The 27,360-nt window shown below is 40.5% G+C and overlaps 1 protein-coding gene across 1 annotated transcript; it reads left to right on the forward strand.

The window, feature by feature from the left end:
- LOC124283665 (transmembrane protein 196-like) lies at positions 1-27,360 on the forward strand. Its single transcript, XM_046719656.1, has 3 exons — positions 1-518; positions 23,232-23,288; positions 25,563-27,360. The coding sequence occupies exons 1-3, from the start codon at positions 366-368 to the stop codon at positions 25,896-25,898; spliced, it is 546 nt and encodes a 181-aa protein (XP_046575612.1). The 5' UTR covers positions 1-365; the 3' UTR covers positions 25,899-27,360.

A 27,360-nucleotide genomic window follows, 5' to 3' on the forward strand; every position in this document is an offset into this window, starting at 1 on the left:
CTTGTTTCTCAACCCCTGAAGATCTGCAAACAGCACCACTTGTTTCTCAACCCCTGAAGATCTGCCCACGGCACCACTTGTTTCTCAACCCCTGAAGATCTGCCAACAGCACCACTTGTTTCTCAACCCCTGAAGATCTGCCAACAGCACCACTTGTTTCTCAACCCCTGAAGATCTGCCCACACCACCACTTGTTTCTCAACCCCTGAAGATCTGCCCACACCACCACTTGTTTCTCAACTCCTGAAGATCTGCCAACAGCACCACTTGTTTCTCAACCCCTGAAGATCTGCCCACAGCACCACTTGATGATCAACCCCTGAGCATCTGTCCACTGCACCAACTGTTGCTCCACCACCGTCTCCATGATGATCCGACTGGTAGTAACGGCTGTCTACATCGTCTCTGGCTTCCACGCCTTCTTCGGCTTACTAAGCGTCGTCGTCGGTGTCATCTCCAGCATCAAGGCAGAGGTGTGGCTTGCCCATAGTGTATCGCCCATCTGGAGCGGGGGTTTTGTGAGTAGATTTTTAAATTACTTATGTGCGAAACTTGTAGGTTATTCCCCCGTACATCCATTGTACGTATGCAGCATGAAACCTGCACGAGATATATATGTCGTGTACCCCATGTTTAGCATGAAATTTGAAGTTGCACGGGATGTAGCCCACAGGATATATCTGACTTTTCTTATATATTGTGCGGCAGGAAATTTAATATTGCTCTGGGTGTATCTCTCATATATCCTTTGCACAACATGAAATTTGCACGGAATATGTCTGGCATGTATCCTATATATTTGCGGCAAGAGATTTAATATTTTGCAGATAACTCTCATATATCCTTTACACAGGATGAAAATTGCAATACCTGACGTATATCCTAAATATAGTCCAGCAAACAATGTAACATTGCATTGGCTATATTTCCCCTATCCTTTGTAGAGCATGGACCTTGCATAGGATCCATCCGTTGTGTGTCCTTTGTTTTGTACGTAGGTTGCATCAATACTACTGGCACTAGTGTTGAATATACGTTCAATCCCTGAGGTCAGTTACGAAACATCACCTGTTGCACATATTCAGGCATCAGTGAAAGCGATTTATCAGCGTCAACGAACATGGTCCCCCGTGCTTAGTCTAACAGGCCAAAAATGACAATTTGAAACGTAAGGTTGTGAAAGTGATAGAACAGGTCAGAAACAGGCATTCTTGACAAAACAACACCCCATTCTTCGAAGACCTTCAGTTTCATGACAGGCATTTTATTATTGAGTTGTAGAGAGTTGTAGAGAATTGTCACCTCTTCTGTCTTTGGACTCTGGGTATCCTGGCATGATAAATATTGAAAGCAGCAATCAACTCGGATTTAAGTATATAATAATTATAATGCGGACAACATCGCGTGTGTATTGTCGCGTGCTGTTACCTCTGGGGTCTGAAGGGGATTGGTAGATATACTCACACTGCATCTACGGTCAAGGACAGAGGCTGATGACGAAGGTCTTTGAGGATAAGAAGACCCAATGTACTAAAACAAGACTTAGCATTGCTTATGCAATATTCTGTTGATCAGCTGCACCGCCATTGTCGTAAAAGATATTACTTTAAAACGACTGAGCAGTATTTCACGACATTTTAACAAGTTTGTGCATCATCATGGGAGCGGGTGGAGATACCAGTAATGGCCTTCAAACACTTTAATCCAGACTAACGCTTAGCCTCTGAATACATATAATTTTGATTGTAACAAATAAACCCATTTAAATTGAAAAGGAGCCCCAGGGAGACCAGAGAGGGCTAGGGTGTAGGGAAAATAATGTGGTTCAGGGACTGTGAGACTAAAATTAACCATGTGAGGAGTCGAACCCTTGTCCTCAGTTTGATGATCTTTAACCGCTAGCCTACCTCTATGCTCCGGCTTTTATGTTTCTGCGTAGTACATATCTAGTTTCTGGCATGCTGATTATACACTGTAATGAAACTGGATAGTCTGTCAAATATACAGCTTCAATAAAACAATGTACCTGTGTCACGATATAGCATCTTCTATGTACCCGGTCTAAACCGGTTACATGGTTGCTTTGCGCAGCAAGCATAGTGTTATAAGATATGTGATACATGTATGTGTGCAAACCTGTCCTTAATTACGAATGTAGATAAACAGGGAAATATATCTACACGTCGAAACTTCAACAAGCTGCTCTACAGATGTTAATTTAGACGAGAACAATTGTACTTCATGAACAAACTTCAGGTAGTCCGCGCTTTGTTTTCATTCGATACCAAAGACCAATGAATGTTATGTTTACTGTCCACCAATCGAAGCCTACGAGAAAATGGCCTCCGCTTGCGTTCTCGTTCATGTAGAAAGGCGCCCAGTCGATACTCTGTCTCGTCTACGGATCACGTGACAAAGATTCTGAAGGCTTATACCCGATCCCACTGACGTTCCATTGACAGTTGTAAATGACTCTAGCATCGTCCATGCTTTTGGACTATGCTGCTGACGGAATATTGCCGGAATTTTCTCTTCACCAAGTACAAGCGATATCCATCGCAACAATGGCCGTGTAATACATTTTGTTGTAGTTACCCATGGTTACGGCCAAATTGTGTCTCGAGCTTGTCCACGGCGAATGACAGAATGTTGAAAGTCACAGTTCACGTTGTTTACCTAGGTTTGTTTGTTTGTGTTTTGTTTATAGCCGCACTCAGCAGTATTCCAGCTATTTGGCAGCGGTCTGTAAATAATTGAGTCTGGGCCAGACAATCCAGTAAGCAGCATCATGAGGACCGATCTACGCAATTGGGACACGATGACATGTGTCAACAAAGTCAGCGAGCCTGACCACCCGATACCGTTCGCCTCTTACGACAAGCATGGTTTACTGAAGACCAATTCTAACCCGGATCTTCACGGGTTGTTTATCTAGGACCAGAGTGTTACTTTAGTAAACCCTAGTCGAGTGAAAAATCTCTGACCACATGACGTGTTTCAGATCTCAAGGGTTACATTTCCTGGCGTTAACGGCAGTGAGACCTAGACCTCCCTCGTTACTAGTCCTGATCGGGTATGAACACCACTTATAGCAGTTGATAACAGGCAGCATGTCTGAGTCTCAGTTCAGATTCTATGAAATCACATTTAAAGATTTTAACCCCATTAGTGGGCACGGTATGTCAACCATTAATGTCAACTTGAGATACACAAGTGTGTGCGGCACTGTATACTTGTGATCAATATCTGAAAGTGACTAAAAGTTGGGAAATGAGAATCAGACGACTGGGTGTAGCTCGTCCATCTGATGAAGGAGATACTTGAAGCTTCTCTGTCTCTTTCATTATTTTGATCACCAGGTCGATTCAATCCGTCAGCAACGTGTCAAGCTAACAAGGCGGGGTTGTCACTACGTCGGGACTTGTAAAAGATTGACATTTTTTCTTCAGTGACTTTAACGAAACGAAACATATCAAAGTGAACTTGTTTGTGTGGATGAAATAGAGAGTAGGAGAGGCTGGTTGCAACAGTATTGGGTTTTTTTTATAAGGAAGTTCCCTCCCAGGCAATTGAGAGAGATTGCAACAGTATGGTATGCATATTCCCGAGCGAGTGGAGAGAATCTCCTAATCAATGTTAACCTTCAAAAGGGTATAAAGTATATTCATTGAGAAAGGTTTTATTTCCCAGGGATTTGAAAAAGGCTGATGAAGTATGTTTAATGAGAGCAGGGTTTATTTCATTATATATTATTAAATATTATGTATAAGAACGGGTGGGTATACCCCCTACGCTGCTGGGAGTGACTTGAGCAATTAATGACAGGTGGGTATACTCAGGGAGTGGAGAGACACTACTAGAGTATATTTACAGGCAAGTACGTTTACTCCCTTGGAGTGAGTGAGTGAGTGAGTTATTATTTAACGTCACATCGGCAATATTTCAGCCATATCGTGACGAGAACATTTGACAGTAAGAAATAGAATATATATATAGTTATTATAAAAACCTGCCGACGAAGGACAGTAAAAATACTAGATAATCACAGATATCAATATAAAACTAGCGAACAAAGCTAAAATATTCCAATTAAAGAAGACAATACAATGTAAAAATGGGCTATAGATCGCCAACAACTGAAGGTAGATCACCATACTAAGGCCTACTCCCTTGGAAGTGGAGAGAGACTACTACAGCATATTATGGGCTGATGGGTATACTCTCCAAGAAGCTGAGAGTGGCTGCTGGAGTACTATTATTGATATATATGTATATCCACCAGACAGATGAGACTGCAAAAGAAGGTTTAATTTGCTGGCAGTGAGGTATATTCCCCAAGGAGACGAACGATAGGGGTTTCGTATACTGACAGCAAGGTTTGTTCCCGGGGAGATGAGAGACTGCTAGGGTATGCTTGATGCGTATGTATGATAACATTGAGGTATACTCCCATGGAGACTGGAGACTGCTAGAGTGTGTATACTTGCGAGGAGGTATACTCCCGAGGGAGATAGGAGACTGGGGTTGCGACATGGCTTCGGGGATTCTTTGAATTTGCGCTTTTACTTGTATTTGAAATTCGCATCTCATGTAATCCATCGGTGCTGAACCCGCTCTATAATCCATCGGTGCTGAACCCGCTCTATGATCCATCGGTGCTGAACCCGCCCTATGATCCATCGGTACTGAACCCGCTCTATGATCCATCGGTGTTGAACCCGCTCAATGATCCATCGGTGTTGAACCCGCTCTATGGTCCATCGGTGCTGAACCCGCTCTATGATACCTCGGTGCTGAACCCGCTCTATGATCCATCGGTGTCCAACCCGCTCTATGATCCATCGGTGCTGAACCCGTTCTATGATTCATCGGTGCTTATTTTGTCACGTGATGTGTATATTATTGAAAATAGTATTAATGTAATTGGCTGCCATATAAAGATATATATACATGTTCCGAAAGTGTCTCACATACTATCATTATGTCAATATATATTTCTACGAGAAGACAACATAACTATAATCGAAGTACAATTGATTGAATATTAAGTACGATGTTGCGTGACACGTTGGATCTGGGCTTCGACAAAGACCAGAGATGTCAAGGAAATCCCGTTTGGAACATGCAACTTTCGATCAATTCTACTACAAAGTTATTTTAAATAATAATGACGAGGGCCCCCAAATCAATACTAGATGATTGAGTCCAACTTCAACATGCCCGCAGCCGGAGGACAGAACAACAGAATGCATCCTGCTGTATTTTTAAACTAGACATGCCTCGTGAGTGTCTGGATAAAAACGTTACTCAAAGTAAAAATATGACTTTGAAGTAGATTCTGAATCTATGGTATGTCGGCACCGGTTATCATGGAGCCGGATGTAAGGAAATATCGCCTTAAATGAAGCCATGTTCAGCATCGCAATATACCTTACTTCATACATTAAATAGAGAATCTCACCCTTCTGATATCAATGAGTTGATAAAGTTACAAATATCCGAGGCTTTCCGAGGATATTTTAACTTTTATCAACGAGTGTTGATATATTTGATATCAGAAGACACGAGGGTGAGATTCTATTTATCATCCAAAATCACTCTTCATTAATTTTCAATGAAAAATGTACATCTCTGAACACGGTACTGCCATTTGACTTCCAGTGCAGCGATGTCATAGCATTGTGACGTCATCAAGTACATGACGTCATAGCATTGCCAGGGCATTGTACAAAATCTACTGCAAAACGATATTTCCTTGGAGATATCGTTTGATCTCACACAAGCGATATCTCCTGTGGAACACAGTTTGGGATGATAAATAGCGAATACTAAACGAGGTCCCGTGTAATACCATATTTATGAAACGAGTGAATGGTTTGGTATTTCTAACGAGCAAAAGCGAGTTAGATACCAATACTATTCACTTGTTTCATAAATATGGTATTACACGGGGACATAGGTTAGTATTTTATTTATTACTCACCCAACATTAGCAAAACAATATCGAGCAAAGTACTTCTTTCCTAAGAATTCAACGAGTGTGATGACTCTCAGCTTTGCGCGAGTCAAGCAATACTATTGTGACAGAGGTATTAGCATTGTGACGTCTTAACTGTAAACCAGTTATACGTCATACGCACAGCACCACGCGATGTTATTACACAATGTCTAATAACATTTTAAAATTATCAAACAGTGATATCTTCAACGGGTGAGTAATAAAGTCATTTATCCACCCTACCTTTTTTAAATTTAGACAATGCGTCGAGCATGTCTGAACTAAAAAGCTACCTTAAAAATATACCTTTGAAGAAGATTATGAAACCTTAGTCTGTCAGCACCGGTAATCACGAACCCGGATGTTGGAAAATATCACCCAAAATGAAGGCAGTTTTAATGTTCGAAATGTACCTTTCTTCGCTTAAAACGCATCTATTCAATGAAACGTTATTAATAATGAAGTCGTTGAATTTTAATAATCAAAAGTTTATTTCAAATTTTATTCAACTTGAATTTGATATATTCGTGTTTAAATTTAATAGTCTGTTTTCTATTTACACCATATGGTGTTTTAAGTCAGGATTATTTGTTTTTAGGTGTACAATTTGATACACTTTTTACATTGTGTCAGACAAATGCTTTCAACAGTGACTTAGCTCTGCAGTGTTGTGACGTCAGGCGTGGCACAATACCTCGATAGTGGGTTCGAATCCCAGATACGACCAGATTGGGTTTGTAGGATTATAAGCACCATAGACGGGATTCATGAAGTGGTAAACAACGATTTGTGGCAGTGATACGAGTATTGACTGAAAGGTTCTGCGCCAGACTACGCAGCGTGTGTACTACACCCTCAACTGATTCGATACATTAAAGTACAGGGCCCCGTCCCACAAAGAGTTCGTAGCGCTACGACATTCGTAAACCTATGATAAACTATAGAGTTACGACAGGTCGTAACGTTACGAACGCTTTGTGGATTGTGGTCCAGGAAACTATGATTATGACGAACTCGCTTATATCGAACTGACGGACATAACGAACTCTTACCGGACATTTTCTATATATTTTAGTCGAAATGCGTACAACTAACTGCGGTTATAACAAACTCAAATTACTTCGCTTTGACTTCGTAATAACCCTAGTTTACAATACTTTACATGTTTAGACCAGCATTTGAAGCACAAGCACAACCATTCAGCATGGCAGTGCGCAAAGTTAAGTATTCTCTTTTGATGGAAACGAAACAAAAACCTGGCAATACACGATGACAGTCTAACTTTTTCTCCTTATTTCCCGTTTAACTTAAAAAATATAAATTCAAGAGGACATTGCTATTCCGTTACGTTCGCAAAGCATTAGCGGCTTTCAGTACACGCGCACTCAGTTTAAAATTACAATACGCACGCCGAGGTTAAATTCAATCATTGGAATCAACTCAGCGTTCCAAACCGTTCTTATTACGATGCTAATGTTCCTTGTTCAACCCAAGACGTACCCTGACCGCAGTGCATGGGATGCAGATAAGCGAAAGTCTATTACTGGCGTTGAGTCTAATAGGGCGAGTGGTTGCTGGTCATGAGACAAGATGAAATGGAGAAAACAATCCATCATTCTGGTATTGACATGGCTGTGTTATCCCGACAACTTTCCACGAGTTCTTCAACGTGCTAATACATCATTCGGTATTAGGGTTAAGCCTCGTTTTATCAGGGTTTCAAAGAACGGGATACGGGTTACAAGATGGACTGGGAAGAAGGGGCAGGGGATTGTACCAACATGGAAGTAGAGAATGAATGTGTCGATGTATTTTGTTTAACTAAACAGCAATGCTTTGAAATTGATTCGAGTTTTCCTTTGAATGCTGCAATGTGGTTGTTAGGGAACTATTTTGGAATATTTAAAGCAATTTATGTGTTTATTAGTGTCGGGGTAAGTCATAGCTTCTGTTGGTCGGTGTTGGAAACATATATCAAGGCTTCTGTTTGTCGGTGTAATAGAATTATTTCACGACTCCTGTCAGTGTTAAATATAAAACGACAAATCTACAGAACAACCAGTCTCAATTATCTGCAAAAAACAGATTCCAATGGGCGCAAAGGCAAAAACTTCTGTTAAAAGTATATATAAATCACTACAAAAGTTAAGACTTCTGTTCACTGAAATGATCGGTTCTTCTGTTAGTTAGTGTGAAAGAAACAACCCAGGCTTCTATTGACATTGTGGTCTTCTACAGTGTTACAGATACTTGGGATCAAATAGGCCATGTGCCATACATTGTCCTCTGTCTTTAATAATGGGTATGACAAATATAACTTGCTGTATAATTGACACGTGTATCTACAATGTATTGCAGCGCCGCCTGGGGGGTAAGGCATGATTTAAGAGATTCTTTGTCGATATGGGGACACTGTTTCATGACTCTTGTGTTCAGTGTCAGAGGAAAACATAACATATTTACGTGTGAGAGAAATGTATGAGGGCTTATATTATTTCGTGTGAGAAAAATATTATGGAGGTGTCTGGTGATTGGGTTGAGAGATATTTCAGGCATTGTTATTTAGTGCCAGGGAAATATTTGAGGGCTTGTGTTATTTAGTATGACAGACATGTCTGAGGGATTATGTTATTTAGTATGACAGAAATATCTGAGGGATTATGTTATTTAGTATGACAGAAATATCTGAGACATTATGTTATTTAGTGTGACAGAAATATCTGAGGGTTTATGTTATTCAGTATGACAGACATGTCTGAGGGATTATGTTATTTAGTATGACAGAAATATCTGAGGGATTATGTTATTTAGTATGACAGAAATATCTATGGGATTATGTTATTTAGTATGACAGAAATATCTGAGGGCTTATGTTATTTAGTATGACAGAAATATCTGAGGGCTTGTGTTATTTAGTATGACAGAAATATCTTAGGGATTATGTTATTCAGTATGACAAATATCTGAGGGTTTATGTTATTTAGTGTGATAGAAATGCTTCAGGGCTTCTGTTGATCCGCGTAACAAACATTTCAGGGCTTCTGTTGGTCAGTGTGCGAGACATATTTCAGGGCATTTGCTGGTCAGCCTGAGAGAAGTATTTCAGGCTTCCTATTGGTCAGTGTGAGATATATATTTCAGGTTTCTTCTGGTCAACCTGAGAGAAGTATTTCAGGCATCTGTTGGTCAGTGTGAGAGATATATTTCAGGCATCAGTTGGTCAGTGTGCGAGACATATTTCAGGGCATTTGCTGGTCAGCGTGACAAATGATATAGGCCTCTGTTGGTCAGTGTGAGAGATATATTTCAAGGCTCTGTTGGGTCAGCCTGAGAGAAGTATTTCAGGCCTCAGACAAATTTTCTAGGCAGTCAGTGTGAGAGACATATCTCAGGGCATTTGTTGGTCAGTGTGAGAGATATATTTCAGGCTTCAGTTGGTCAGTGTGAGAGATATATTTCAGGCTTCTGTTGGTCAGTGTGAGTGAAATATTACAGGACTCTGTTGGTCAGTGTGAGAGATATATTTCAGGCTCCTGTTGGTCAGTGTGCCACAATATTTCCCCGGCCTTAAGGCACATGTCGTACTTCGTCTGACATATGGGCAGGCATCACGTGTTCATAATATATTTCGATATCTGGTTGCTAATAACCGTTGCAGCCCTACCATTTTACTTCATGACGTACGTTTCAGTTGTGTCATTAAGTATATTTAATACGTCAAACATTCCATACGCATTTACCGTAGCAGCAGGATTTTATTTGATCAGATCAAATTTCGAACGATTTACTGATTCAGTGTTTACATGTTTCAAATAACGATCAAGAATTCAGGTAAACGTTTTGGTGAAATTCGTAAAGAAATATAACTATCATCGTTTTGGAGAGAGACGAAAACATCTCCATTCACATCCTGACCAGACGTTGTAATCTCCCCAAAACTACTTCTCATTTACACAAATACTATTCTGTGCACAACTAGTGATCATTATCTTATATTATACCCTCAGTTCTTTAACCAGGCACCAAACTTTTTGAGCCAATTCAGATCCGCGAACCGAAAGGATATTGCTGTGATTTACGATCAGATTGCCTATCACAGGCGGTTAACTGGCGCATTCAGAGATCCCTACGGGGCAACGGTGGTGTTGGCGGATAATCAGAATGTCCATAACCAAGGACACACTGAGAGAAGAAAAAAATGTGAAGGAAAATTATGCCGATAGGAAAATAGAACTAGATGGACTTAAGCGAGACTATATATTATAAGTAATAATAGCGGATATCCAACTTTTCTTCCTTTTTTATCTAAAAAATGCGGTTGAGTGTTTAAGTCAATGTCCATACATCCTTCTTAAATTCCTTCAGGGTAAAAAAGTATTACAATTACCCAACAACCTTGAGAACTCATTGCTACAAAATAATGCGCCTTTTCAAATGGTATGAACTACCTTCGGCAAAATAGGTTTAAATTAGGTGTAAACTTCAACTCTTTATTACAACTAGAAAAGTTCGTCCAATTTACAGATCTGCCCGTGCGATCGACAATGCCTTTAAAATTCTATATGAACTCGACAGGAAACGAATTACGTTGCGTTATTTCCCTGTTGTGCTCAAAGAACTGATTCTATTCAAATTTCCCCGTAAGATTTTCTCCCTGCGATCTTGTTTTATTCTCGGTTGGTTGGTAGTCACATTGACAGCTCCGGAAATTACATAAAACCTGTCAGCTTGTTGCCTTGAGCACAGTTTCGTATTTTCTGTATAATGCAGAGCCGTTCACTGTTAAGTAACCACCGCTAGAAGCTCATCTTCGTGTCAATAGCAGTTGATTGATTTATCTTAACACCTAAGTTTGACAAGTCCTGGGAGAAAGTTCTCCTTTCATATCATGACGTCAGTAAGAGATAAAATTACAATCTTTCGTCTGAAGCATACGCGACTTTGAAAACACGCGCTGGTTTGAACATAAAACGCCAAGACCAGACAATATGTCTCGATTTTCTAGAAAAAGATTCCATCGGGCGTAAAAGACAAAATATCGGTAAACATACATGAATAGATCACTGAAAAGGAATTTATTGACATGAATGATGCACATAGAACATGATGAAAACAGAAGGCAAAATGGATCTCAACATCAGTAGAATTTGAAGCAAGCCAAACGGAGAACTTTGTTCAGGTTCGTCCCAGTTTGATACAATCACCTCTTTCATTGGGATTTGTTTGTTATCTCGAATGCACCAGGGTAGAAGCCATTTTGAGTTTTCGCTACATTTTTGGATGGGTATGGGCAGCCGAGTTGTAATGACACTAGCGAACCCACACTGAGACCTGGCTCTTTACACTTTCATGGGCAGTGGGGTAGCCAAGTGGTTAAAGTGTTCGCTAATCACCCGAGGTTCCACTAAACCAGGTGGGTCATAAGCGCCTTTCACGTGTTCCCCGCCGAGTAATTCTTATATGCCTACAAAATCCCGCTTCAATCATTAACTTCACAGATCCATGTATGGGTAAATAAGAGAAAATGATTTTGCCATTCCGCCATGTTTTAATGCTATTCCGAAAAGGCAACCTAACAAGTTTCCTATAAGTCAGTATGCCTCTGTTGACCGTGGTATGAAACACGTTATTTCGATTCAATAAACGTTAACATGTAGACTGTTTGCAGTGGAAACGTACCGATGAATTTCACTTCAAACAAAAATGTAATTCAAATAAAGTGAAAGTAGGATTGCGAATCCTCATAATTTTACCTTGCGAATTGAACATTTACATCTCAGAATTTTATACAACTTTGGAAAAAGTTGTTTAACAAACGATCACGGATTCAAATCGCTATTATTGGTTTGTATTGCAAGGGGGTAACCACAGTAGTTGGAACAGTGAAACAAATGCACGTGCGGTACGTGATGAGCGTTAACTACTTGTTCTCGGTGTTTCATTTAATGTGCATACCCCCCTTGTAATACAAACCAATAATAGCGATTTGAAACTATGATCCTAAGTTGAATAAAATTCTGAGATTTTTAAATGTTCAACTGGCAAGGTAAAATTATGAGGATTTGCAATCTTAATTTCACTTTATATCGACTTACATTTTTGTGTAAAGTGAAATTCATCGGTACGTTTTCACTGCAAACAAACTGTACATAAAGTGCTCTCGTATTGCACTAATCAAATGAAATGGCAGTAACTCATCCATCACAATAGTCATTATTATCTTACCTCGCACATAAATGTCGCTTTCTGATTGGCTGAGCGCTCTTCTATTATTTTCAATGTACCCCGCTTACAAGCGAGTAACATTTCAATGTACCCCGCTGTCAATGGCAACTCATTTGGTTCTTCGTGGTATTAATTCTTTATCTCGAATAACATTGAATCACGTATGATATACGGAAATTGCCGATGTTTTGCGAATGCAAATCGATGGAAGGGAGATAACTCTAAATCTTCCTTCATTCGTAACTTCTCGCCTCTTTCCGTGAGCTACAAGAAGACTCGTACCCCTACCGTACACCATTACTGCCAAGAATCGTGGCAAAACAATCAAACTGCGCGTAGTAAAACGTATTTCGAAGCATGGCGGCACCGTTGAACTTTGAAACTTCGCTAAACTATGCAAAGCACAATTTGAACATAACCTTTGAGCTAAAGGATCGGCAACTTGAAACACTGAAACATATTTACAAAGGGAATGACTGTACTGCTGTTTTGCCCACGGGATATAGGATATTCTAGGAGCCATGTTTGGAAATTCAGAGTTATCGTTCCTTGGTAATAGTACTAGACTATTTTCATCTCCATGCCCGTTTGCGCTTAGACAGGTCCCAGTCGTAAACATGGCAACGAGAGGGGTACGAGACGCCATCCGGCTTGCCGGAATGACACGAGTAGTTACGAATGGGTTTTCTTGTCAGCAAAATCTAGCGATGGCTACAAAAGATTTGTACCCGTGCTTCAAACAATTCAAAATTAACATTAAGGTGTTCGGTAAGATAAATACGTTGTTCACTGGTCCCTCGGGGCCAATGGGTTGATGTACCCTCGATGTTTGTTTATGTTCAACCCATGCCCGACGAGGGACCATCGAACAACTTATAATATACAACCGCTTAAACCTGTGTGTGCAAACTATTACATAAACGGTTAAACATCTCATCAAGACATGTGTCAGTGGTGATGTGTGGTCCTGTGCGTTGAGCTCAGGTCACAAATCAGTTGAAGGTATCAACGTTGGGAGCGGAGAGTCCTTGGATGGGTGACCGTGCTTGGCAACTTGACACCTGAGAGTTTCTAGGATGTGATCTCATCTTAGGCAAGTGAGTTTGTTCAAAATTGCCTCTGTTCACCCAACAGAAAATGGGTACCCGGTGAAATAGGTCGTGGGACTATTAACCTTCTTGCGCCTAACAGGCAGCTTGGGGTAATACGGGGTAATAATGATCAGATTGTGTGCTCAGAGCAGGATATCTAGCCTGGAAAAGGCGCGTTTTAAATATTCTCATTATTATTATTATCATGAACGACTACACGCTGTATTACAGGACCACCGCATATACTTGCTTAGCCATATTGTGTTTTATTTCAGCTGGTTTCATCGTATCAATCTACCCACAAAAATAGATTAATTACCTCCGTCGTTATGGCTACTAGATTTTCTAGATGAGCGTATCGATTCTCTGTACCCTTAGTTATCCTGCTTTACAGTTCAAATAGATTTTTTTCACACACAAAAATTAAGCCGTTTTCAAGACTTTTTGATCACACAGTTGATTCTGACCTTTGCCCTTCTGAAACGAAACATGATTCAAAACTGCTTTACTTAGTTCGACTAGATTATATCATTTGACGCAAATATTTATTTTGCTCGTTGGACCATTTCAGAAGTTTGCTTGGTTTCACGACCCTCGCTTCGAGGCTGTTTGGATTTAGCGTTTTCTTTCTCTGGAACAGTAATGGCGGTTTAATTCATATTGAATCGTTTGTTCAAAGACACTTAATATTTAAGGGGTATAATCTATATATAATCTCTCACGCAAAACGTTTTCAGAGCAGTGAAACACGGCAGTACCGTAAGATCATCGTACAGCCGCAAGGCTATGTTGATAATGGGCTGGTGTTATAGCTTTCCGTTACGGCTTAATTTGAATTTTACTAGAATCGCATTGCACCAGCATAATCAAATACGAATTATATGCAATTAGACCATTATATAATTTGGTATGCAAATGTTTAGAATTCGAAGAGACATTAAGATTGATTTTGAGGAATTTCCATTCGGAATCATTAACCTTTCCAGGCTTTGAACGATGCTTCCAAACAGATGCTTCAAATCGCTCGTACATTTAATTCCTACCATCCCATCGTCAGAAAGGAAACTATTTATTAAACATGCATTTTTTTCCAATCACACGGGCACTTTCGTGTGGTAAGCAGTTACAAATATTGAGGTGACAAAGGACTGTTTGGGAGCCTCGTGGTGGAAAATGTCGCTTCCCTCGCCGAAGACCGAGGTTCACTTCCCCCCATGGGAAGAATGTGTGAAGACCAGTTGGGATGTCCCCCGGTGTGATATTACGGGAATGTAGTTAAAAGTGGCGTAAAACCAAATCTCACTCACTCACCCATTAGTTTACACGATATCGTGTATAGGTTACGCAATATGATGTATAGGTTACACAATGTCATGGATAGGTGACACAATGTCATGATAGGTTATACAATGTCATGGATAGGTTATACAATGTCATGTATAGGTTACACAATTACATGTATAGGTAACACAATGCCATGTATAGGTTATACAATGTCGTGTATAGGTTACACAATAACATGTATAGGTAACACAGTGCCATGTATGGGTTACACAATGTCATGTATAGGTTACACAATGCCGTGTACACAATGTCATGTATAGTATAATGAGGTTACACAATGTCATGTATAGGTTACACAATGCCGTGTACACAATGTCATGTATAGGTTACACAATGTCATGTATAGGTTACACAATGCCGTGTACACAATGTCATGTATAGGTTACACAATGTCATGTATAGGTTACACAATTCACGTATAGGTTACACAATGACGTATAGGTTACACAATGCCGTGTATAGTTTACACAACAATGTCATGTATAGGTTACACAATGTCTTGTATAGGTTACACAATGTCACGTATAGGTTACACAATTTCACGTATAGGTTACACAATGCCGTGTATAGTTTACACAATGCCATGTATAGGTTACACAATGTCATGTATAGGTTACACAATGTCATGTATAGGTTACACAATGCCATGGATACGTTACACAATGCCATGTATAGGTATACACAATGTCATGTATAGGTTACACAATGTCATGCATAGGTTACACAATGTCATGTATAGGTTACACAATGCCATGTATAGGTTACACAATGTCACGTATATAAATGAAGTACATAATGAGGTAGTTTACAAAATGCCGTGTATAGAAGCCCGAGTATAGTACCCGAAGTGATGCTGGTCTCAGATTTCCACCTTCTTGAAAACTAAGATGAGTTAAGGAGCAATTTTGTGACGACCAGCGGATCCTGGCACGACTAAGAGACACAACTGTCTACTGTAAAATTTGGTGATTAAGACTAAAATGCCCCCACAATCAGCTGCTTGCAGGAACCAAATATCGACGACACCATGCCGGGAATAATTTCAAAATTGCATAGCTGCGGACGGAAATAAATGTAATTTTTTTGTCGTTTAGTGTATTTTAGTATAAATTTCTAATACAAAGTAACTATAGCCAATGAAATCGGCAAAACCAAGTCAGGAATAAATGTCAAATTTGCTTTGCGACAGCCGGAAATAAATATATTTATTTCGGTTCAGGGGTTTTGTGTAGAAAATTTTAATAGAAGTAACTAAAACCAGAATCGAAAACACAATAAAAACCTTAGTTTGGATTCTTATGAGAGTTGTGGTGCCAGTCTCGTCATTCGTGAGGTGGCGTCGCCAATAGAGGCCTAACCCAGTCGCGCTCTTTTTAATGCATAAATATATTTTATGACGTCTGGCGCTTTAAAGGATTATTGGAAAAGCCTGAAATCGGAATCTTATAGAAGACCTATTACGAGAGGTGACTCGTGAGTGTGTTATTATTCTTTGAAATGCATTACCTTGAAACAACCGTGAGTGTGTTATTACCGTCTCGTTGGTACATGAGATGAAACTCCAACGACATGAACAACATCGTGTGCAGACAGCTGTCGTCCCGGGATATGAGTTCGGAAATATAAATGGAAGAAAACGTCATTGTCTATATGACAAATAGTGGCTACAAATGCTACTAGCAAAGGTCACGTTTACCGGGGTTGAAGTGACGAGAATATGTGTATAATAACCCATGTCAATTTTAATGTCGACTTCACAAGCAGAGACAGCGTAGAATATGTTGTTCGGATCAAACGCTAACAACAAAGCATTTTGGTGACGTTCTGACGTCATCGTTATATGATGCGCTGTCAGTTCGCCGTTAAAGATCAGTCAGTGGTTGACTAAAGAATAGGCTGGCAATTTTTCAGGGAAATGTAGAGTTCAAACGAAATGTCAAAACGTATCTGTGTGACTTTACATAGGCATGACCTCGTGTTATTTGGAGTAATAAATGATAATAATTAGTAATGACTTGTAATAGATTGTTCTATGTCGAACTTGCCAGGCGAGACAAGGTCTTCATCCTATTCTGGTATCAACACTCACTTGTTATCTTGAGTTTCGTATGTTCGTCAAATCGTACCTACCAAGGACATCGACTTTGCTGGTCTTACAATGAAGGCGCTTCCGTTGATTTTCGATCATTGGGCGCCTGCTTCGAACTCGATTAATTTACAGTATACATGCCTTGACATATGTTTGTGACGGGTGCCGCGCAGAATACCCGGATGGTTATGCTGTAGTCGTAATTGGAAGATAACATTCGTTCACTGCATTTTCAACTCTTTCTGATTTTTATGGCAATTAGTAGAAATAATTCGACTTAAACAGACTACAGACCCGCGGTGAGGGTGATTGACACCGTGACTTTACTTCCGGGTCAAAATGTTTATAGATGGACATGTTTAGGGAGTACCCAAATTTGACGCATCAGTGACCAAGACGAAGTTCGATGCAACTCCCTATTTCTACTGGTACTGTATGGTTTTCACCTAATACAGGTGAACAATTGACTTGGCTTTACATGTATTTGTGACGGGCGCCACTGGTGGGGCAGAATACATGGGTTATGATTCATAAACATGATTACTCGGAATTGTAGTCGGAATTGTACAATGGATGATGCTTTCAGCAGTAATTTCTAATCATCATGGTTGTTGTTCTAATCATCATGGTTGTTGTTCTAATCATCATGGTTGTTGTTCTAATCATCATGGTTGTTGTTCTAATCATCATGGTTGTTGTTCTAATCATCATGGTTTTTTGTTCTAATCATCATGGTTGTTGTTCTAATCATCATGGTTGTTGTTCTAATCATCATGGTTGTTGTTCTAATAATTATGAGTTGCCTTGCTTATATTTACAGCACTGTTTTCAGAAAGACTTTGATTATGAAAAATTCATTTGCCCTGACATGGATCAAGTTGTGAAACGTTTTGTTTGTTTGTTTGCTTTTTTAACGTCGAACTAAACACATGTTCAGCTTTAAGACGGTGGTCTGTAAACAATCGAGTTTGTTAACCAGACAATCCAGTGATTGACATTACGAGCATCGATCTAAGCAGTATGGATACGATGGCCTGCACCGACCAAATCAATACCGTTAATCGCCTCATACAACAAGCATGGGTTTCTCAAGACCAATTGTCACCCAGACCTTCAAGTGAGTCATCGCTGAATAGATTGCGCTCAGTTGCAATATCAATATTGTATCGCGGCGAAGATTAACAAACATTCAACATAGATCATCTGTATTAACAACGCGGCATCATTATGAAAACTGATAATAAACTATTATTATTCCCTAAAGTACATCGCGACATACACCGACTGGTCAGCGCTGCAGTGCCAAGGTCAGGTCATGACCCCCGCTGCTATAAATCAACGTCACATGTCGACCTTTCGCCAAGGTTTGAACGACTTGGCTTAAATTGAACAGCGGAGGAACATGTACAGCTCTGAGTGAAGTAGCTACTTCCTACTCTGGGATGGTATTACTGCGCTCACAATATGGGAATCTGAGAGGCTGTATGCGGTGGCAATCGCTCAGACGGTCAAATATCAATACCGCCCGTTCTATAAAGCGGTATATATTGAATTTCATACACTGTGCAGGCCTTGAAAGAACATAATTCAGTCGCCATGAGACAGGGGATTAATGAGAGCGCGATTCCTGTCATGACAGATGACACTAATTCTGACACAGTATATCTCATGTATTAAAACATGGGGAACACTCTTTCACAGACCAATTACGTGTTGTTCGTGCAAGGTTAACACCAGTATGACCATTGAATAATGGACGTTAGTCTACTGCACGTTTAACAAGAGGAAACATATGTTGTAATGTATGTATATATGCGTTGTAGGGAAAACGTTTACCCTAGGCTATTTGATTATGGAAAAAAATACAGAAAATATTAATTGATATATTTATTAACCACAATCGTTCTGGTCATTTATTATTATGTTTTATTGCATATTGAGATTTATTGCCTTTGAAGATTAAGTATTAATCGTGGCTTATCTATGACATTCAAATTTAGTTTCAAACCGAATAGCTGGTTCTAAGGACTGCCTCTGACGCGCCACGCCGCAACGCGTCCCCATCAAGGCCCGACATGATTCGCTGGACTAAAGCTGGAATCATATGTGCAGTTCTGTTTTTCATCATTTGATTGTTTTTTACTCGTACGTCAGTTTGTCAGTACTAGCTGTAATTTGTTTCTCTGCATCAGAACTAACTTGGTTGTCAAGATCAAATACCTTGTTTCTCTGCATCGGAACTAACTTGGTTGTCAAGATCAAATACCTTGTTTCTCTGCATCGGAACTAACTTGGTTGTCAAGATCAAATACCTTGTTTCTCTGCATCGGAACTAACTTGGTTGTCAAGATCAAATACCTTGTTTCTCTGCATCAGAACTACCTTGGTTGTCAAGATCAAATACCTTGTTTCTCTGCACTGAACTAACTTGGTTGTCAAGATCAAATACCTTGTTTCTCTGCATCAGAACTAACTTGGTTGTCAAGATCAAATACCTTGTTTCTCTGCATCAGAACTAACTTGGTTGTGAAGATCAAATACCTTGTTTCTCTGCATCAGAACTAACTTGGTTGTCAAGATTAACTACCTTGTTTCTCTGTAACATCACTAAATTGTTTCTCCCCATCAGAACTGAGTTGCTTGTCAAGATTAGTGAACTCGTTTGTAAAGATCAGCTGATTCTCCGCATCAGAACTAACTCGTTTGTCAAGATTAAATACCTTGTTTCTCAGTATCAGAACTGAATTGTTTCTCCGCGTCAGAATTAAGTTGTTTGTCAAGATTAACGTACTCGTTTGTCAGTATCAGCTGTAATTTGTCTTTCTACATCGGAACTAACTTGGTTGTCAAGATCAACTAACTTATTTCTCTGCATCGGAACTAACTTGGTTGTCAAGATCAACTAACTTGTTTCTACTCATCAGAACTAAATTGTCAGAATCACAACCACCTTATTTGTCCGGATCATCTTCTCACCATCAGAGAAGTAACGCCGTAGTGTGCCGTGTGGAGGAGTGCTGACCAGCTGGTTATTGGTTTAATCCTGGTTTGGTTTAATTAGTGCTGTGTCAGCAAACCATCTTTATATTTTTACCAGAGCATCAAAAGTCTACCACCTGCGTCCCATTGAGTTTTATGGTCTATTCTGGTAGCACTTATGCCACATAATTACCTTCTCCTCATTGACAATGGCGATCGCATATGTCTCGGGACGGAAATTCAGTCCATGATGAATAGGACTTATTCATTACAGACGGAAATTACCTGTAGTATCAATACGATGAAAAAGAACAAACTTAGCATCCAAAACTTGCCTGCCACTGGGCAGAATGATCTGAACGAATACAACTGGACGTGAAGCCGCCAGTCCATATGGGAAGGCTGCAACGCCGTATACATTCATTGCTTTCGAACTAGGTTTGATGTGCACCTTGTTATACTAATACGTGCATCACAAACCGTGACGTCAGAGATGATGACATGAGTAATGTATGTTCTGATCAAACGTCCAATGCATTTTACACGACTTGCCTGCAAACGTGGAAATATAACGATACAGACTGAGTGATTGATATAATGAGCATAGACCTACGATAACAAGTTTCGACCGGGTCAGACAGCCTAACCACCCGATCACTTTAGACGCCTCGTACAAGCATGGAGTGCTGAAGATTAATTCTGGGCACATCTTTAAGTGAGTGAGTGAATATATTGCAGCAATATTACGGCGGGGGACACCAGAAATTAGGCTTCACACATTGAACCCATGTGTCTTCAGCGTGACGAGCGAACGCTTTAACCACTAGGCTACCCAACAGCTCCACATCTTCAAAGATGTACAAGGTTATGTAGTCCTCAGAAAACAATTGGAACAGTACACGACATGCAGTTTGTTTTTCAAATGTATCTAGAATTTAGCTTTTACCGGGAAATCTCTGCAATATCATCCATGGAAAACTGATACAAGTCTAATCAATGCCATATACGCATGTACTAATGAAAAATAAAACCTAAGTGTAGAAAGGTATACTTTTAAAGAGCACATAAATGGCAAAGATGCGGCTGATTAGCCGGTATCACAATTCTCACTCATGAGTGAACTTTTCATTACTTAGAGCAACAATTTGGATCCGTCGTCTTGTGGCGCGTCAAGTCATCCCACAATCAGTCCCTCATTACAGTACTGGCGTGACTTTAACACATCTACCCTTTCCCTTAACACCGCACGTCTTCAGTGACCTTCACCTTTGTTCGCCCAATCAGGATTGCCCTTTTAGACCACGTTTCCTAACTAACTGACGTCATCTAATGTCACGTTCACGTCTCATCTGGAACGCTGCTGGCCGAACCTCACTTAATTAAGTCGATTCTTCGTGATGATAAGGGTACGACAAGGTGACACGCTGACACTGCCTCCTTTTGGTATTGAGTCGATAACGAGTCTGAAGTATGTTTATTCAGTGGAAGCCGCCGATAATACAGCATGTTGTGTTCATGATTTACAATCAGCTCGCTGAAAGCTTGTCAATATCCTAAACCCGGTCGTGAAATGTAGGCAAATTATTAATATCTGGCGGTAATATTCTTTAATCCGCCTTCGTTAGCTGGAAATGCCACTGGTTCCAGGCGGTGCCAAGCTGGAGAACCTTATTATATCTTTGAAAACTGAGCATGGTGTTCCTTACTGTTTCGACAAGTTCTGGCATTTTAAAAGATCGGATACATTGGTTAAGACAGTTTGAAACATTTGTTTTTAAGTTCGCACTTTGTATAATTGTTACGTGTTGATTACACGGCATGCTTACTCTTTCGTGGATACCTGGCGATTCCTGGATACCTGACTTTCAGTGATCCATTCATATCCATTTAACCGCTATTTTGCCCTCCACGTCCCATGGCGTCCATTTTGGCGGATAATCGAGACTGGTTATTCTCTGTATATTTCACTCTAATTGGACTTAACCAGTACAAGAAGACCAATATTTTTGCAAAGTAAAACTAACTGTTTTAAGTCGGCCCATTTCTGAATTTACTCTTCATTTTGTTCATAATTTTATTTTGTCAGTTTTTGGTTTTTTATATAAATACTTGATGGTAATGAACCTTTATCTCATCATGATTAAGACTGTATTGACAATCGTGTAATCCATGAAATTATTTTGGATGAAAAGTGAGTGAGTCTAGTTTTATGTCGCTTTTAGCAATATTCAATCAATTTCAAGGCGGGGGACAGCAGAATTGGGCTTCACACCTTTTGTACCTATGTGGGGAAAAGATGCTTCTAGATGGTACTTGTTATTACCCTGCACACCGCAATGAGGGAATAAATCAGGGACTGTGTCTGAGTCGGATATCTATGTTAAACTGGGCCATGGTGTTTTAGTGCGCTGACGTTATACACACACGCGCGCGCGTACGCACATACTTCACCATATAAATGTATTTCAGCTTAGAAACCATCACACAATTTATATCAGAATGTTAGTTTGAACGCTTTCATACGCCAGTGGTCTCTGATTCTTGTTGTTTGTTTGTTGTAATTTATTTATTTATTTTTAAAAACTCATTTAATTCCAGCTTTAAAAATCAGTATGTAAATTGTTTTCTAGCCTATTGTTCATCAGTGTGAAAGTTGGTTAGCAGAGGTCACCTTGACTTTCTGAAACGTCCTTCACCTCAGCGAGGATCAGCTTTGGTTGGATTGGTCAGCTTTGTTTTTCTTGAGTTTTCAGGGGTTATAATCTGCGTACGTTTCTTGATTGAAGGCTTCCATATTGAACATCAGACACAAAAGGTGCTATTATATATATAAGCGCTAAAGTTAACTCGGTGATGGTGTAACACGTTTCATCATCATTATAAAAAAAGTTGCAACGTTTGTCTTCAATTTGTTTGTTTTATAAAAAAGCATGTGCCGTTGTGTATGCCGTTTAGTTTATCGACGTGCAGTGTTGTGTTGCATTTTGTTATTGTGTTGCTGTGCAGTGCGGTGTGGTGCCGTGCCGTGGTGTGGTGTATGGTAATATAGCCCATTTGGGGAGCAGGGGTGCATGCAGTGCAGTTATAGTCTAATTTATGAAATTAGTTACATGCAGTGCAGCTATAATTAAAGTTTTGAAATCAGTTGCATCCAGTGCAGTAATAGTTTAATTTTGAATTCGCTGCATTTTCCTAATAGGTAAAGTGTGTAATTCATCCTCCTCCAAGATATATATCTTTGCATTTAATGATCAATGACAGGTTCTACTGTCCTATGATTTAACATGCACATGATAGGGATAGGCTTGACACACCTCCCAAGCCCCACAATATTCGGCTTCGATTTTGAGTGTCAAAGTGTCCATATCAAATAGATGAACCTATTTCCACACGCTTCATAATACGTCAGTGACATCAGACCACGTTGTTCTGAAAACGTCTATTCCGCATTGTTTTGGAATGTATGTAGAGAATTAGGAAATAATCTGTTTGATCGTTATTTCAGTTTATCATTACTGGCACGCTTGGGGTCCTGTGTGCAAGAAAGAAGTCATCTTATGTGGTAAGTACACCTGAAACGTCACATGACGTCAACGTCACGTCAACCCACTCTTCCCTAAAGGCTTCATCTGACCTCTTTATCTGCAAATAACGTGCGTAGGGTAATGGGAATTTCCCACTTTAAAAATACCCTTATTCAACAATTATTCCTCATAAACTCGGAGGAGACACGCTATTCTTCTTTTATCGTACTGTGTAGCTTTCATCTATCTTTATCTTATCCCTACGTCAAGCAAGGCTATCTTAGTAACATCTCGCGCCTAATGAGGTTACTCGCGTACGTACACTGATGATTAAAGGAACAAGCTCAGCCCTTTGGTAAATGTCGTTGGCCGTTGAATCAGAGAGCGCTGACAAGGTTACCGTGGGTTTGCACAGAGCACTGACCGTCTTCTGAAGTCTGCGAATCAGGAAGAATTCTGTCGCTCTACCAAATAATTCCTCTTCAATCTTTGGCGTCAATACTCTTGTTAGCTCTGTCTGCTTAGGTCACATCTATAATGCATTATGAACTGTTGGTTTGCCCTACCCATGATAACTATGTGCTGAATCTGAATATAACAGGCTGAAGACACTAACGGTACAACCAGGGATTGTTGCTGATATCAATGGGCGTTATTGTTGGGGCACTGCAAAACAGCAAACTGATGCTACCGTTACAGTGAAATGAATTTGATTTGCACAGACAATCCTCCTAAGTTTGACGCCATATTGGGATTAATAGACTATAATTCATGACGGCCACATTGAAAGAGGCAAACCACTAGAAATTATTAGCAATTTTCTGCTTTTGAATTTTCATAAAATTTCGAAAATAAATCGAATTTATCAATCCAAATGACAGAGCCACCATAAAATTAGAATGGGTTGAGGGAAGTGGTCGCGTCAGGCTAACACAGGGACAGGAAAATTATGGATTTATTTTTGTGGCTGAGGTGAAAGAGTCGGAATTCCCGTGAATTCGTTACTCTGTCAGTGATTACTCCCTCTGCAGGCCTATCTGGTCCGGATAATTAATTGTGCAGAGTTTCGTGAGGATTTCCTAATTAAGTTTTATAACCTTATACGGTTTTGTTAACACGTATAACGGAATGGCAGATTGTCGATCCGACGGTGTGGCAGCAGACACGGAGAACATGTTAATCCTCTTCCGCAGCTACATGGTCCGTTGGAGAAGTTCCAAAGATTGTCGTCAAGTGGTTTCTGTTCGGGGAAAACCAGATTTGAGACCTCTTTAAGGCTGATTTTGAAAGGCTAATGTTGTCAGCTTGCTGGTCCTGTGTAGTTGGGGATAGGTTCTAAAAGAGGCGCTGTCCATTAGGATCTGTCAGTCAGTGTGTTTGCTTCAGACCGTCCACGAGGTAACATTGTCGCCGCTGCAACGGTCGCCTTGAGGTACGCGCCAGCAAAACCTAATCGCGATGTTTATCGTTAGACGCTACTTTCATTATATTGAATTCATACACTTCACAATGTGACGCCATTTCATATCACCGTCATGTACAATGTCACCATCCATTATCTTGAAATATGACCCACTGCTCTTTTCCATGACATTATACGTCCTTTTGTTTCGTGACATTATCCATTGCGCTGTTTCATGACATCACCCACTCTTCTGATCCATGGCATCATCCACTTCTCTGTGCTGTAACATTACCGACTGCTCTGATCCATGGCATCATCCACTTCTATGCTCTGTAACATCACCCACTGCTCTGATCCTTGACATAACACAAAGCTCTGATCCATGTCAACACCCACTGCTCTGTTGCATGACATTACCGACTGCTCTGATCCATGACATCATCCACTGCGCTGATTTATGACATCACCCCATGCTCTGATCCATGACATCACCCAATGCCCTCTTCCATGATATTATCCATTGTTATCTGCCATTACATATACCACCCTGTTCCATGACATCGTCCAGTGCTCTGTCTCATGACATCCCCAATGTTCTGTACCATGACATCACAGTAAGATCTACCATGTACATTACTCTGTCTCTCTGTGTCCCCGGTTAGAATTCATCTTCAGCGACCCATCCTTGAAAAAGGCGGGATCGGGTGATCGGGGTCTTTGATTTCGTTGATGAATGGAGTGATGCTTTTCACTCCATTGGAGTGATGCTGATTATGTCAATCACTGGACTGCCTGGTCCAGACAGGATTAAGTATATGCTCCCATTCAAAAAGCTGAAATATATTAAGTTGTGCTGTAAACAACGGAGAATTCTATCCCTATTATATAACACGACCATTTGTTCCAGATAATGTGCTTCACCGCTTTCTCCGTGGTCTCCTTGGTAACAGCTGTGGTCAGCATCCAGCTGCTGAGGCTCGGTCTGGTCAACCACACGACGGACGGACACACCTTCCAGAAGGAGAACAAGGACATTCTCATCTTCGTTGCCCTGGCAACGGCGGGCTCCGAGTGTCTTGTGTGCCTTATCTCCAGCGCTCTAAGTTGCCGAATAGCTAAGGTGGCCAAAGAGGAGATGTGTAAAAGGCGTGAGGGCATGTTCCATGTTAAGGTATTAGGCCAGAAGGATATTGTTGTAGTAACCAGACCCCTCACTCAAAATGAAGACGTCACCGCTGTGTGAGCTTACGTCATCACTTCCTGCACCGCTCTCCCCGCCTCTCCTCAGCCTCTGCCACCTGGTTCATCAGAACACTGACCTCTTCCTTTAGCGATGACGTCACCACCCATCCTCCAAATCCCGAAAGCCTGTGTCTGTTAGACTTCTGTGACGTCAGTCCGTCCGTTCCTGTCAAGCTTCTGCTTCTGCTTGTTGTGTGCCCGTGTTCCTCAGCATCCCCCACAGTCGTTAGGCTGTTGTATATGTATGTTTTCCACACAGGAGGATGGGGAAGATGAGGAGGGGGAAGGAGGCGGTGACGATAACCCAACGACGCTGGCCGGTCGCGTGACCAACTCACAGCCTCTAGAGGAGGGGGGAGTGGAATTGGACATTATGTCTCCAAGAACTGCCGACAGAACGCAGAAAGAGAGGACACCTTTTGATATCCGAGAAATCATGAAGGAGTGTCAGTCTGAATTGAACAATGAGAACCAGCGTAGCGAAACAACTTGTGACGTACACACGCCGTTCTATGTGACGAATATACAGGAACCATCTCAGAGACTGTGGGACCTGAGTAACGCACAGAGATACATTTGTACAGAGCCTGTCAGTCTCTCCAGGGGAGGTAACTCGTATTCGAGCAGAGACTTCGTCCTACCCAGTATTCAGTCCTGACATCAGCAGCAATAAGAAAAAAGGGGAGATAACCCGTCACGGAGAAAAGCAATGGAGCAAAATGCAATACAAAGACTACGACCTGTGATTTTTAGGAAAGGTGCCAAATTTCCCTGATTTGCCAAATAATAAAATTAAAGGGAGTGGACGAAACTTCTACATACAGCAAATCAAGCAACGCTGCGTGTCACGCGGAGTCGGAGAGACTCTGAACACTCAATAATCCATGAACTTTACAAAGCTCAGAGGCAATATTTGCAATGGCAATCGCTAAGCATATGCTTTGCATGGTTGGGACTCTCGTGTGCTTTGTTCATCGATATTCACAATTTCATCTTCAAAACCTTTCATTTCAAATAGTTTGCGTCACAGTTCGTAATATTTAGGGAACTTCACCACGAAGCATCACATAACCTTTTGGAGATGTGTCTTGCATGAAGCGTTCGATATATGTCTTTTCATTCCCTTTCGCTTTGAAATTAGTATGACAGTTCACTTATTTCCGCGACACTAGTGTAATACCTCACATTATGAGGACGTGAAGAGCTTTGGTATTTTAACTAATATGATACTTTTCTTCCTTTAAAAAAGGAGATCTTTGCACTGTGTGATGAGTGGCATGTGATTGGTGGATCGTGATCACGTGTCACACATTGTGTTCTCGTGCATGAAGCATGCTATTCGACGGTTTTGTTGTGTGTTGTTGTTACATAGATTCAGTTACATCGTAGCCGTTTAATCACCAATTTTAAAATAAACATACGTGTATGAAGTGAACTATGATTAAAATGAATAGAGCCACGAA

The sequence above is a fragment of the Haliotis rubra genome, unplaced genomic scaffold (genome assembly GCF_003918875.1).
Source record: "Haliotis rubra isolate DU_JTF1 unplaced genomic scaffold, ASM391887v1 Scf32, whole genome shotgun sequence".
In the NCBI taxonomy this organism is placed as follows: domain Eukaryota; kingdom Metazoa; phylum Mollusca; class Gastropoda; order Lepetellida; family Haliotidae; genus Haliotis; species Haliotis rubra.